This window comes from Cuculus canorus, chromosome 4 (assembly GCF_017976375.1).
Source record: "Cuculus canorus isolate bCucCan1 chromosome 4, bCucCan1.pri, whole genome shotgun sequence".
Classification (NCBI taxonomy): domain Eukaryota; kingdom Metazoa; phylum Chordata; class Aves; order Cuculiformes; family Cuculidae; genus Cuculus; species Cuculus canorus.
The window spans coordinates 71,379,603-71,393,861 of record NC_071404.1 but is presented as its reverse complement, the minus strand read 5'-3'; the positions used below and the strand labels follow the sequence as shown (position 1 = coordinate 71,393,861).

The window sequence follows — 14,259 nt, the reverse complement described above, 5'->3', positions numbered from 1 at the left end:
GTTCTTCATTGGAAAGGAAAAGGCTAAGAGTTTGAAAATTTGCTTGAATTTTAATCATTCTACCTTTTTTCCTTTTTTCTTGATATCAATTTAAAATGAAGAAAGAATACGTCACTTTCTGTAGAAAAAGTGTTTAGAAGCAATAGTATTCTTTTTACAAAAAGAGAAATTCCTCACTTATTAACAATATTTGGAGCTTAAATTCGCAGTTACAGAAAAGTGCATTGGAGTATCTGTGTAGTTTGCCTCTAGCAGCATTACAGTTGGCACAGATGTTTTACTTTCAAGCCTTTACCACACAAGATCGTTAATATCCAAATATCTTGAGCAAAGCAGCAAACATCGTGGGGATTTTGCCCCACCAGGTGACCCAATCTCACCACACCTGACAGAATGGCCCTTTGCTCCAGAGGGAGGTGTCCACAAACCATGTTTGCGGGTCAGGACAGTCGAAGTGCTTTGTGATATAAAAGGTGGCCTCAGTCCTCACAGTTCCAGGGTAATCCCAGAAATGCCTGAAGAAGTTTGAGTGGAGTTTTGATGGGTTCTTGGGTTTTGTTCTGATGAAGGGGTAAAACTGCACAGAGTCTCAATAACATTATGTCAAAGAGAACACATTGGTCAATGTGGTACCTCCTTGTGACACTACTGCAAAACTCTTTGGCTTTATAAAAGCCTATTTAAGAACTTGCTCAGTTCCTTAAAGAGATGTTGGCATGGTTTCTTTTGGAAGATCTGTTATAAGGAATGGAATTAAACAGGGCCAAGAGACTGAATGCAAGGAATGGGGGAGGAAATGGTGTCTTTAGGTGTAACTGCGGGATTTTAGGGGACAGCAAAGAGGGAAAAGGGTGGCTAATTTCATGCTGGTAGCTTTCCTCTCTCTGTGACCGTAGTGCTGCTGTGGCGGCAGAAGCGCGGGTACGACCTCCTGGCGAATCCAGCGCACACGTGCTACTGCAAAGCGATTTCTGGGAGATCTTTGGCAGCAAGTGTAAAGGTAGAGGAGACGCGGTCACTAAGGCACCTGCCTAGTGCCATGCTTAAACCATGCGCCATTCCCCCGCTGCTTGGCCCCGAGCGCCTTCTCCGGGGCCCGCAGAACGTTCTCTAGGCTGTGCTGCCGGAGAATCATCGAGTGCGTTGGGTTGGAAGGGACCTCAAAGGTCATCCACATCTGACCTTAGGTCAGAGCGCAAAGGAGCGAACCCCCCCCCAACCCCTCCCTACAATCCACGCCCCCTCCCGGCTGCTACTGCCTCGCGTCCTCCAAAGCCCCACCCATCGTTCAAGCCCCGCCCCCTCCGCCCAACCTCGCCCAACCCCCGTCCTTCCCCCACGCCCGGCCCCTCCCGGCTGTTGAGGCGCCTCTGACAGGTTCCTCCAAAGGCCCCGCCCCCTTCCTGAAGCCCCGCCCCGCCCGGCACCCACCCCTTCATCAAGACACTCCCCTCAAACGAAACCCACGCCCTCTTAATTAAGCCCCGCCCCCGTGTGCTGCGACGCCGCTGTCCGTCCCCAGGCCCCGCCCCCAAGCCCCGCCCCCGTTCGGTGCAGGCTGAGCGCGGCGGGGCCGGGCGGCGCCTCCCGTGCGCTCCGCGGGTGGTTCTGCCTCGCTCCTTCCCGGAGCAGCAGCTCGTTGCGAGGAGCGAGGCCCCGGGCGCAGGGCATGTCCGCCGCGCAGGTGTCCGAGCGGCGGGGTTGGGGCGGCGGAGGCGACGGCCCGGCGGGGATCAGCCGGTCCCGGCAAGAGGAGGAGCAGCAGCCCCGGCGGCCGGGACACGGCTCGCCCCGCGGGGAGGAGGAGGAGCCCGGCCGGCGGCAGGCGGCCCCCGAAGCCCCGCCGCCCAAGGAGAACCCGTGGACGAGGCGCAGGGCGGCGGAGGACGCCCCGTCCCCGCCTGACCGGGACACAGGTGCGAGCAGGGACCGGGACCGGGGGCGGCGTGTGCGGCCGCTTTCGGGCTTTGGGGCCTTTATCTCCACCGTAAGGAGGATATGGAGCTGTTGGAACGGGTCCAGAGGAGGCCACGGAGGTGATCCGAGGGCTGGAGCACCTCTGCTCTGGGGACAGGCTGGAAGCTGGGGCTGTTCAGCCTGGAGAAGAGAAGGCTCCGGGGAGAGCTTAGAGCAGCTTCCAGTGCTTCCAGGGAAGCTGGGGAAGGGCTCTTGATCAGGGAGTGCTGGGGAGTGGTTTTGAGCTGAAAGAGGAGAGATTTACTTCAGCTGTTAGGAAGAAAATCTTTCCCGTGAGGACGTTGAGGCACTGGCACGGGTTGCCCAGAGAGTCGTGGGTGCCCCATCCCGGGAGGGGTGCCTTCAGTATCCCTCAGCAGCTTCCAGCACCTGAAGGGGCTCCAGGAAAGCCAGGGAGGGGCATTTGACAAAGTCGTGAAGTGACAGGGTGACGGGGAATGGCTTTAAATTGGAAGGCGGAAGATTTAATTTAGACATAAGGAAGAATTTCTTCACTGTGAGAATGGTGAGGCCCTGGCCCAGGTTGCCCAGGGAAGCTGTCTCTGCCCCGTCCCTGGAGGTGTTCAAGGCCAGGTTGGATGGGGCCTTGAGCAGCCTGGTCTGGTGGGAGGTGTCCCTGCCTATGGCAGGGGTTGGAACTGGATGGGCTTTAAAGGTCCCTTCCAGCCCAAACCATTCTGTGCTTCAGTTCTAAAATGAACCACGTTTCTCGGTGGTCTCCGGGCTCTTGACACACATGGGTAGAGGGAGGGAAGGGAGTGGGGGAAGGGGAGGTTGGGGTGAGGAGGAGGCACACGGGGACCCAGTCTGTATGCAGGAGCCGCTGTGCTCGCTGTGAGCTCCCAGGGTTTGCAGGCACTTGTTTCTGGCCTGGAAAGGGCGAACTCCACATGGCTATTTAGCTGGGAAGATACTTGTTTCAGTTTGCTTTTCTGTGTGCTAAATCCCGTTTGCTTTAAAGCAGATCTTTCTTTCTCTTTGCTCCATTACTTTTGCTTCCCAGAAGATTTGACCTTCTTGATTCTGTTTGAACATTAACCAAGGCAGTGAGTTAGGACACCTGCATCTTTCCACCTATTTACATTCAAACCCAGTCAGTTTTTTGAAAACAGCAAACAATAGGGGAAAAAAACCCAACCCAATACATGATTACAGGCTTAGAAAGCTGGGATTGTTCAGCCTGGAGAAGAGAAGGCTGTGGGGAGACCTTAGAGCAGATTCTGGTGCCTGAAGGGACTACAGGAAAGCTGGGGAGGGGCTTGTTATACAGGCATGGAGTATTACGACAAGCAGGAATGGCTTTGGATTGGAAGGGTGAAGATTTAGGTTAGACATTAGGAAGAAATTCTTCACACTGAGGGTGGTGAAGCGCTGGCACAAGTTGCCCAGGGAAGCAGTGGCTGTCCCATCCCTGGAGGTGTTCAAGGCCAGGTTGGATGGGGCCTTGGGCAGCCTGATTTAGTGGGATGTCCATGCCTGTGGCAGGGGGCTTGGATCCGCACGATCTTTAAGGTCCCTTCCAGCTCAAACTCTTCTGTGATTCATCGTTGCACTAATAATAAATAAATATTTAAATGTTAAGGAAAGAAGTCAATTTGCTTGCTGTCAGGGTTCAGACTTTTTATGTGAAAAGACATGGCACAAGAGCAGCTGTGGTGTAATTTTCTGGACTTCAATCACTAAATGTAAGGTAAAGCTACTTTAGAGGCTCTGTGACGACTAAGCAGGCAGGTGGCTTTGTGAAGTTGGTTGTTGAAGACCTGACTTGAAGTTGTCAGGCTTTCTGCTTAGGCTAGCAAAGTGTTCCTAGAAGTTAGCAGCTTCTTGGGGTATTGTTCTTGGCTGGAAGTAAACTGCTGACCTCAAAATACGTATTTCAGCCTGTGTTTCCCAAGAATTTCAATCTCGGCACTTGTTCCTGAAGGCACCTGACAAACCTTTTTGTGATCTGACAGTTGCTTTTATGCCTGAATTAAATACGTACTTCCTTCACAAAGAGAAATATATAATTTATAGTTCCAAGTAGACAGGTCATGCAAGCAGAGGAAAGTTCTCCAGACCGCAAAATCTCTACTCAGCTGAAGATCAAACCTTTTGGCGATGTATATAGTCATCTTTATCATCACAACTGTTTTGTTTGTGTGTCCTGACGCACGCATAAATACCTATTTATGCACAGCTTCTACAATCTGGCTTGCTGGGCAGCAGCTTGTAGCCTTGTCCATACATGAAAGGGAACTTGTCACTCATTTGACTTGCTGTGGCAGTAATTAATAATGGTACATCAGAAGGACAGGGAAAAGCCTTTGGTGCATTAGCACCTCGTGCTTCACCTTCTGTAAAGTTTACTTTTCCACTTAAGATAAAACACAAATAGCTGTTAAGAAGAAGAAAGGAGGCGGTGAGTTCATACGCTGTGCACATTATATGCTTAATTTAATCATTTCGGAGGACTTAAAATTATAGGATGAGAGGAAATGGCCTGGAGTTGCATCAGGGGAGGCTTAAATTGGATATTAGGAAAAATTTCTTTACTGAAAAAGTGGTGAAGCATCAGAAGAGGCTGCCCAGGGAAGTGATGGAGTCTCTGCCCCTGGAGGTGTTCAGAAAATGTGCAGACATGGCACTTGAGGACATAATTTAGTAGGCACAGTGGTGTTGGGCTGATGATCTGAGAGGTCCTTTCCACTCTTAATGATTCTATGATTTTCTTCTTCTATATAAAACTTGTGCTTGCCCTTTATCAAGTTAATATTAAACAGAGTAGTTGCTCTGGAACTTCTTTTCCAGTGGCGAGTGTTTAATTTAGCAAGTATAGGAGTTGCTGTTGCTGATAATGGCATCGGTGAAGAATACATACCAGGGTGCGTGTTGTGGTTTGGCCACTGCCACAAGCACCACAAAGGAGCCACTACTACATTTTCGCTTGTAAAAGACAAAGCAGCTTAATCTTTCCTGTCTGTTTGAAGGAAGGAATTGCTGTGTGCCTCCATCTGCAACGGGGGATGTATTTTGAACTAATTGCACGTTGGCCAAGGAAAATCGGTCACACTAGGCCCTTATGAATGCAGTAGTATGGAAATTAGTCATGTGAAATAATAAGTAGATGAGCAGAAATACTACTGGGATGGAATGTAAAACTATCCGTAAAGAGGATAATAAAACGTAAAAGAATCTCACATCAAAGTAGTGACTGAATCCTGTTTGACTTGTTGATCCTGGCTTAATTTGTTGGAAGTTTCCTGAGACGTGCACGTATGGTGTGTGCAGTGATAGTTACGCACTTGAAAACCTTGACCCCGGTCTGTCATCTTTTCACATTCAATTTAACATGGTGTTAGTTTGTAATAGAGGCAAACCTGACTCTCGTTACTGAAAGAAAGTGTTAACATTGCCCAACACTGGAAGGAAAAGTAATGTAAAAGGCTTAGAGTTATTGATGAAAGAGTTTGGTCAAAGTGTTGTTACTGTGACCTGTTATTGTTTTGTCTGTGATATGTTAGTAGGTTTTAATGGTATTAAAGTAAACCAAACACCTAATGTAAACGTACTTGAATTCTTCACACTGTTTTTCTTATCGCAGTTCATTGTTTCTGACCGAGCCTTTTATTAAACATCACTTTTAAACAGAATAATTTCAGAATTATTCAGCTACTTTTAGTTCCTAATCTGCATTTAACTCATGGGGAAAGACTTGTAGCAATATGAAACTGCTAGTGGAATTAATAGGCTTCTCTCTAATCCCAGGGATCATGAACACAGGGAGTTAGCTTTAGTGCAGGCTGTCAAATGATGACAGGTACTTCTGCCGAGTTTCTTCCTCCCCTCGCCCAGACAATATATTGCAGTAAGACTTCAGTTCACGTTGAAGCTTTGTGAGTAAGAGGAGAGGAATGATTGTAAGAAGTTGTCCTATATAATCTTGTAGGTGATTTTTCACAAGGTAAGAAGATAAGGTTTTTTAATACTGAGAAACAAACGTGTCTATGGAAACTGCAGAATAGCCCAGTGTTAGTTTTGTCTTCCTTGTCTTTCTTCAGAGTCGTTTTTGCCCTCGGCTGCACCTCGGTGCTGGGCTCTCACAGAAGAGGCGAGTTACCCTTCCTCCGTATAAATAATTTCCCCAGAATGGAGTTGTTGGAATAATTTTATTACAAAAGTTCTCCCACTTTTTCATTTGATGAAACCTGAAGTGCTGCCCTCTTTGTAAGCTTGCAGAAGGGAATCTGAATGCCAAGTTCGTGTGATCTGTACAGCTTATGTGGGTCTCTAGTGATTTGTTAGATAAATATTTGAAAATAGGTCATAAAATATATGGAAGTATTCAATGAGGCAAAATACCTGGGCTGGTTAAGGGGTTGGAGTGAGTTTACTTCCTAGTGTGCTTGAATGATGTAGTTAATTAAAATAACTGCACACTTCAGTCTTTTCTATTGTGCTCAGTTTGTCTTTCTTCATTGCGTTTATCTCTGGGCATCAAAGAGCATCTTTTATCTGACTGATATTTTGGTAGCAGAACCAGTTCACTGTAGTGCTGGTGTAGAAATTAATTTGCTTTAGTCTGTTAGCAAATAGGTTGTAAAAGTGCAGTTTAGTGAAGGTACAGTGTGCTACAAGGAATACCGAGATTTTGATTAATCCGTCATCTGATTATCGGAGATTTTTGGTGTATCTAAGGCAGATATTATCGCTCGCTCTTATGAATTCACCGAGTGGTTGAATAGCAGCTTTGATAATTCTTGAAATCATTTTTAAGAAGGTACCACACTAACAATTAAATCAACCCTGAAGGGATTAAAACCATTTTTGTTGCAAGCCTGCTGTCTGTGTTTTAGTTGTAAAAGCATGTATAACTTTGTATGGCAGGGCTTGGTTTGTTTGCTTTCAAACTGGAGAGCTGTTAGGAGAGAGCAATCCATCCTGCCGCCTGGAGTCTCCGACACGGTTCTGGCTTGCTGCGCTCCAGCACGTGCTCCCTTCAGAACGTGAAAGCTTTGGGAGAGATTGAGTTGCAGGTTGCAGCTTTCTGTGAAGAAGCTGAGAAAAAAAAATCAGATGAGACATGAAATGGAAGGGAAATAAATAGTAAAATGATTAATTGATCGTATTGAGGGTCTTTTCCCCTATTGCTTCTTGTATTGAAAAACTGGGTTTGAATGTAAATAGGTGGAAGGATGCAGTTGTCATAACTCACTGCCTTGATTAATGTTCAAATAGTTTGAAGAAGGTCGGTCTAATATAGTTCTGCTATAAAATGCCAGAACTGCTGTAGGAAAGGGTGTTGCCATAATTACTGTCTTTTTTTATTTCCCAGAATTTTGGATGTAAATGCACGCTCTAGATTTAAATTATCTTGTACTCCAAGGGATTCTTTTGTCACATTTGCAAGACTTCCACATTTATTTGTTAAAGCAATAGATTTAAATAGGTTTAGAATGTTTAAAAATGGATTATACTGTGAAGATTCAAACTGAAATGTACTGAAAGGAGTTGTTGTACCAGTTCAACAAGCGTGTTCCACTGAAGTTCTGAAGAGCTGTTCTGCTGCTGATTTGAGCCGATTCCTGAAGCGCTTCTGGTGTTAATGCCATGATGTTCCTTCACTGAAGGAAAATCAAATGGAAATGCACTTGGAAATTCATGTCCAAGTAAAAATAAAACTTTGGATATTGTCTATAAATCCTTACAGCATATACTGCATTTTGTATCAAAATTAGAATGTGTTCCACCTTTTACTAACAGACTTTATTTTCAGAAGAAATGTCCCTCCCCTCATCACTTGCTGACGAGTTACTTGCAGAACTTCAAACCATCCATTCTGAAATACTGCTACTGAAAACATGAGGTGGTGTTCAAGGCCAGGTGGGGCCTTGGGTACCCTGATCTAGTGGGATGTCTCTGCCCATAGCAGGTGGGTTGGAACTGGATGATCTTTAAGGTACCTTCCAGCGCAAACTACTCTGTGATTCTACGGTTCTATGGCTTTTCTTCTAATGGATAGTACTTTTTTGATAGGTCTTTTATGTCCAAACTTCTCTTAATTTCTGCACAGCCTCCAGCTTGCTTTTCATTTTCTGTTGCCGTTGTCTCAAAGAATTGTTGCTGCTTTAGTGGTTCCAAAATCCACCTTCCAACAACTCTATGGAGTTGCTTTTGGGTAGGGAAGTATGAAGTGTGGTGAGATCTCAGGCCTTTGAATTCACAAAGGGCATCATCAGCTAGACGCTGCGTTGCCTAATGTTAATTTTCTTTTCATTTAGTGTGCAAATGCATCTTCCAAGTCTTGGATTACTGCATACAGATAAGAGAGATTCCTTAAAACGAGTTGGGTCTCATTCTGCTCCATTCAGATAGTCTCTCCTGCCACCTGGGATAATATCCCATGACTAAGATAGTGCAGCGACTTGGAGTCTTTTGTTCTTGAATCCCTTGCTACGCCCTGGTGACACATGGAGTAGAAGTTCTGGCAGAGCGGTCCTTCAGCAGCAATTTAAGTAAAAGTGCTGTGAGATGGAAAAAGGGCTTCAGTGAGGTAATTGGTGTGTGTTTACAGGCTACTGGAGGACAAATGCTTTGGACAGGCAGTTTACTTGTACAGATAATTGGCAGGTTTGTTGAAGAAAATTACAAATTTGTTTGCTGCTCCACCTCTACAGCTGTTTGTCTTGTTTTGTAAAGGGCAATTAGTTTACTAGTGAGTGACAAGTAAAAATTGGGATTACACGCTCACCCTGTGTTTCTGAAAGCCCTCCTAAAGTCAGTTGAGACTGAATAACAGGAAAGAGGCAGTTTGAGAGGGGTGGGTGTTTTGTCTTTGTTTTAAAAAGCAGATCTGTAGGAGAGGAAGAAAAAAACCTGCTGGTAAATGGCTTGGTAGAAAGTAAAAGGCTGGTCAGGATTCACTAAATTCACGTATTTTGATGTGCAAGTTGTATGTAGCAGTGTTGCTATAACTTACAGTGGAATATGGAGTATCCATTAGTTTATAGTTCAACATTCACGGTTTATTCCAGGAAGCAGACAGAGAGGTTTTTCAGAGCCACTTGGGCAGGAGGGTGGAGTTGCCACTGTGAAGTTGCGATAAGGATGATTAGTCACTGGATGTGAAAGAGATAAGGGGTGAGGAGGTGATGTTATCCCTGTGTGAAATAATAATCCACTAGTGATTTCAGTCATGTTCAGTGTTTCAAGTTTGTCTTGCAGTAAAATACTGAGTAAGAAGTTTTAAGGAAAGGTTGTGACCACTTCTCTATGGGAAAATACACACCAGGAGAACAGAACTGGGGCTTCTCGGGAGAAGAGGTGGTTTCCTCTGTCTCAATTATAATCTCCAAGAAAAGCTGCCTGATACTAGTGGGGTTTTCCCCCTGAATTCCCAACGCAAAAAGTAGGACACAATTGAGATGGGCAGGAAGAAACTGCACAGAGTAAGAAAATTGGATTCATAGAATAGCTTTGGTCGGGAAGAACCTTGAAATCCATCCAGTTCCAACCCCTTTGCTATGGGCAGGGACAACCTCCACTGAGTCAGGTTGCTCAAAGCCTCATCCAACCTTGCCTTGAACACCTCCAGGGATGGGGCAGCCAGTGCCTCACCACCCTCACAGGAAAACACTTCTTCCTAATATCTAATCTAAATCTCCCCTCTTTCAGCTTAAAAACCACTGCCCCTCGTCCTATCCCTGCGCTCCCTGATCAAGAGCTCCTCCCCAGCTTTCCTGTAGCCCCCTTTAAGTACTGGAAGCTGCTCTAAGGTCTCCCAGAGCCTTTTCTTCTCCAGGCTAAACAACCCCAACTCTCTCAGTCTGTCCCCATAGCAGTGGTGCTCCAGCCTTCAGATCATCTTCATGGCCTCCTCTGGACTCACTCCAACAGATCCATATCTTTCCATTGCTTTATTTGTATCCGGAAGGGTGATTGCACATGTACTGAAAGCTGTAGTGACTTTAAATAGACATTTTTTTCAATATATGTTGTTGATCTTAGATCGTTAGGCCCAATACTGCTGCCATGTGTGAGAAAGAGAGCTATTTCCAAGCATTCTATTAATTCCTGGCAGGTATTCCTGGTAGAAGTATGAGGGACTCTTGCTCAGGGGACCAGATGTAATCATTATTATAAACTTAATGTCTTGACTCAGGACAATTCTGAAAATGTGTGTCAGCTTTATTGCAGGATCTCATATTTATCAGAAAAAAAATCCATTGTGGAATTTGGGAATTAAAATGTATTAATCTTAATGTAGTTTTTGTAGTAATTTTTTCTTTTTACCTTCCGTTTTAATGTTTCCTCATAACTTCATTTTGCTTATGAGCAATATGGCTAAATTTTATTTGGCATTTGAGTAATTGCTTATAAAAGGAAATTACTAGGAATTTCTGAATATGTAATTGCTTCCATTTTTTTCCATACTTGCGTAATGGTAGATTTCATAAATTAATTCTTCTAAATACAGCTTCTAATCAGATAACTCTTATGTGGTTGAGGGCCTCATTTTCTTTGCTAATTCTTAGGTTAAAAAACCCAATATTTTGAGGCAGTGTTGACCTTATAGCTGAGCAAATGCTTAAATACTACATTATACAGTATCCTGTGCACCTGGTTTTCAGGATTATTTACACTCAATGTCATGTTGGTTAATTTGTGAATGTGTTCATGGACTTCGATACCAAGGCCTCAAAAAAACTTCAATGTAGTAAGATAGATAGATAAACACAATTGTTCGAGTATACCTTCCTTACTCTTTGAAAGTGCAGTCTGATTCTTCACCTGAAAATATTTTTCTTCCCTTACAGAACTACAAAATTCTACTCAAGTTATAAAAGCAGCGAAACCCAGGACAAGGAAATACAGCAAGGTTTGTATTTGTCAGGACATTTATCTATGAGTTACTGGACTGATTGTGTTAGAAGTCCCTGTTAATCTAACCCGTTACTCTGAACTGGCATTAACTCAGCTGATAATGTGAATTTTAAAGGAGTATTTCTGGCTGTAAGTATTCAGTATGGTAAATAACTGATACGACTAAAATAAAAAGTTAGCAAGGTATTTTGAGGTTACAGCCAGAGTGTTACGTACCGTCTTGGCAATAGTTAATTCTGAAGACAAAGAAAAGTAAAAACAGGAAGGGAAATTTAAAAATTAGAAGGAATGCTAAAGCAATGTATAGGTGAGGGGTAAAGAAAGGCGCTTCTGTGTAAAATAGCAGTGGAGTTATATAAAAATGTGAAGGGCCTGCGAAGAAATAACTTCACTTGGGCACGAGTGATGCTGGATTGGTTTTAGAAATCCTTTTTGCATGTTATGTGATGCGTGTGCTTTATGGGCTGTGATAAAGTTATCTTTATCAAAACAGGAGACGCTGACTCCATTTATTAAAATAATCTACTTTCTAAAGTTTTATACAGTCCCCCCTTTTTAGGTTGAATAATAACCTGTGCTTAGAGATCTTCTGAAAGCTACAAGACAGTAGATACCTTTAAATCATATAGTAAGTTACATATAAGACAACATTTGATGTGACAATTTCATGTGCCAAAAAAGTAAGCCCTGTTAGTTTGTTTTATAATAGAACATGAAATATTTTCCTTGCTTGTTAACTTTTTTGGCTGTGCACACTTCAAATATTCTCCCTGAAGGCATTCTTTAGACAGTTAAATGAATTACAAGCTAAGGTGGATTGGACCTTGATTTGGATGTAGTGGTAACAAACCGTTGTCTTTACAATTGGTCACGTTCTGTTTTCAAAAGTTGTATTTCTCAGCTTTTAAAACCTGCTGCTTCCAGCAGTTCCGCTCCAAGGGGCAGTCTGGCCATCGGAGTCATGGCTGGCGTCTTCAGTGTATTAAAAACCACTAAATCTAGGAAGTAGGATAAGCTGCTTGTTGTCTTTGCAGGGAGGTGATTTTGGTGATATCGCGAGCTGGCCGACACCGAGTGAAACAGCAAACAACGAAGTAAGTGTCTTTTATCTTCAGTATTATCTTCACCTTCTGTCAGTGACCAGCTGGAGTGCATGGAGCCCTACCTGGAGGTGGATGAGGAGCATATGGGCCAGGATTAAGGGGAGAGTGGGGAATGGTGACATTATAGTGGGGTTCTGCACAGTGTGCTGGGCCAGGAAGAGCTAGGAGCCTCATGTTGAGAAGTCCTGGTCCTCATGGGATCTTCAACCACCTGAGTATCTGTTGGAGGGACAACACAGCAGGACATAAGCAATTCAGGAAGTTCATGGAATGCGTTGGTGATAAGTTCCTTCTCCAAGAGATAGAAGAGCTGACTAGGGGAGGTGTTGTGCCGAACTTTCTTCTCACCAGCAAGGAAGAGCTTGGTGGGGAATGTGAAGCTCAGGGGAAGCCTTGACTGCAGTGTCTGTGAAATGTTTGGAGTTCAAGATCCTTAGGGCAGCAAGGAGGGTGCACAGCAAGCTCACTACCCTGGACTTAAGGAGAGCACACTTTGGACTCTTGAGGGATCTACTTGATCAGGTACCATGGGGTAAAGCCCTAGAAGGGAGGGGGGACCAAGAGAGCTGGTTAACATCCAAGAATCACTTCGTCCACGATCGGGACCAATGCATCCCAGCAAAGAAGTAGTAAGGCAAAAATGCCAGGAGGCCTGCATGGATGAACAAGGAACTCCTGGACAATCTTAAATACGAAAAAGGAAGCCTACAGAGAGTGGAAGTGAGGGCAGGTGGCCTGGGAGGAATACAAGGAAATGGTCTGAGCAGCCAGGGATCAGGTTAGGAAAGTGAAAGCCCAGATAGAATTCAATCTGCCCAGGATGTCAAGGACAACAAGGAAAGCTTCTATAGATATGTCAATGATAAAATGAAGACTAGGGAGAATGTGGGCCCTCTCGGGAATGAAACAGCAGACCTGGTTACACAGGATATGGGGAAGGTTGAGGTAGTCAATGACTTTTTTTGCCTCAGTCTTCACTGTCAAGGGCTCTAGACACACCGCCCAAGTTGTAGAAGGCAAAGTCAGAGAATGAAATAATGAAGAAATGCAGGAGAGGATCTGGTGTGAGACCATCTAAGGAACCTGAAGGTGCACAAGTCCATGGGACCTGGTGAGATGCATCTGTGGGTCTTGAAGGAACTGGCAGATGAAGTTGCCAAGCCACTGTCCATCATATTTGAGAAGACATGGCAGTCCAGTGGAGTTTTCACTGACTGGAAAAGGGGAAACATAACTCCCATTTTTAAAAAAAAAAAGGAAATAAGGAAGAGCCAGGGAACTACAGGCTGGACAGTCTCGCCTCTGTGTCAGGCAAAATCATGGAGCAGATCCTTCTGGAAACTATACTAAGGCACATAGAAAATAAGGAGGCGATTGGTGACAGTCAGCATGGCTTCACTAAGGGCAAATTGTGCCTCACAAATTTGGTGGCCTTCAGTGACGGGGCTACAGGTTTGGTGGATAAGGGTAGAACAACCGACATCACATACCTGGACTTGTGCAAAGCATTTGACATTGTCCTGCATGATTTCTTGTCTCTAAATTGGAGAGACATGGATTAGATGGATGGACCACTGGGTGGATAAGGAGTTGGTGGGATGGTTGATTTCAAAGATTTGTGGTCAACAGTTCAATGTCCAAGTGGAGCCCAGTGACGAGTGGTATTCCATAGGGGTTGGTATTGAGACCGGTGTTGTTTTAATATCTTTGTTGCAGACGTGGGAACCCTGCACTCTCTGAGGGCACCCTCAGCAAGTTTGCTGATGACATTAAGCTGTGTGTTGTGGTTGACATGCTGGAGGGAAGGGATGCCATCCAGAGGGACCTCGGCAGACTTGAGAGGTGGGCCTGTGCGAACCTTATGAAGGCCCAATGCACAAGGCTGAGTGCAAGGTCTTGCACCTGGGTTGGGGCAATCCTTAGCACAATTACAGGCTGGATCGAGAATGGATTGAGAGCAGCCCTGCGGAGAAGGACTTGAGGGTGCTGGTGGATGAGAAGCTCAACATGAGCCAGCAATGTGTGCTTGCAGGCCAACCATAATGCTGGTCTGCATCAGAAGAAGTGTTGCCACCAGGTCAAGGAAGGGGATTCTGCCCCTCTACTCCTTTCTTGTGAGACCTCATCTAGAGTCCGCTGTTCAGTTCCAGAGTCCTCAGCACAGGAAGGACGTGAATCTGCTAGATCGAGTCCAGAGAAAGGCCACGAAAATGAGCAGAGGCTGGAGCACCCCTGCTATGAGAACAGGCTGAGAGAGTTTGGGTGGTTCAGCCTGGAGAAGAGAAGGCTCTGGGGAGACCTTAGAGCAGCTTCCAGT

General features: G+C 45.0%; 1 protein-coding gene across 3 annotated transcripts in view; it reads left to right on the top strand.

Moving 5' to 3' along the window:
- Positions 1–1,538: 1,538 nt before the first annotated feature.
- Positions 1,539–14,259, top strand: part of LARP1B (La ribonucleoprotein 1B) — a 34,770-nt gene continuing 22,049 nt past the window's right edge. For 2 of the 3 annotated variants that reach the window (XM_054064410.1, XM_054064412.1), the window contains exons 1-3: positions 1,540–1,916; positions 10,773–10,834; positions 11,874–11,933. In XM_054064410.1, the coding sequence (XP_053920385.1) occupies positions 1,670–1,916; positions 10,773–10,834; positions 11,874–11,933 (369 nt within the window). In that variant the 5' untranslated portion in view covers positions 1,540–1,669. Of the gene's footprint in view, positions 1,917–10,772; positions 10,835–11,873; positions 11,934–14,259 lie in introns of all 3 variants that reach the window. The other variant, XM_054064411.1, reaches the window with a different exon arrangement.